The sequence below is a fragment of the Ogataea philodendri genome (genome assembly GCF_020536065.1).
Source record: "Ogataea philodendri strain CBS6075 chromosome Unknown scaffold309, whole genome shotgun sequence".
In the NCBI taxonomy this organism is placed as follows: Eukaryota; Fungi; Ascomycota; class Pichiomycetes; order Pichiales; family Pichiaceae; genus Ogataea; species Ogataea philodendri.
The window spans coordinates 1-316 of record NW_025763996.1 but is presented as its reverse complement, the minus strand read 5'-3'; the positions used below and the strand labels follow the sequence as shown (position 1 = coordinate 316).

Here is a 316-nt window from a genome sequence, read left to right as displayed (position 1 = left end):
AAGATCAATATGAAAGAAAATCTACTATTAAGTTCACCTATCATGGCACCTGAACTATTCTCTCCATCCACACCAACCAGTGGTTTGAACAGCTCCCCATCCAACAATAACTCTCATTCAATAACAGTTATGCGTAATGAATTCAAGAGAATGATACTTGAAACACAAGATAAATACGAAAAAGAACTTGCAGAAGAACGAGAAAAAAGACTGAAACTTGAGAAGGAGTTTGAAGAGTTGAAGGACTAACATATACTACCAATCTTTGATTACAGAAAAATCCTGCATTTTACTTAGAATAATAACAGACTTTAAT

At 33.5% G+C, this 316-nt stretch overlaps 1 protein-coding gene across 1 annotated transcript; it reads left to right on the top strand.

The window, feature by feature from the left end:
• OGAPHI_003559 (uncharacterized protein) lies at positions 1 to 249 on the top strand (the record flags this gene model as incomplete). Its single annotated transcript, XM_046204546.1, has 1 exon — positions 1 to 249. A coding segment is annotated over one exon (249 nt), but the record flags the coding sequence as incomplete, so codon positions are not given.
• Positions 250 to 316: the final 67 nt, after the last annotated feature.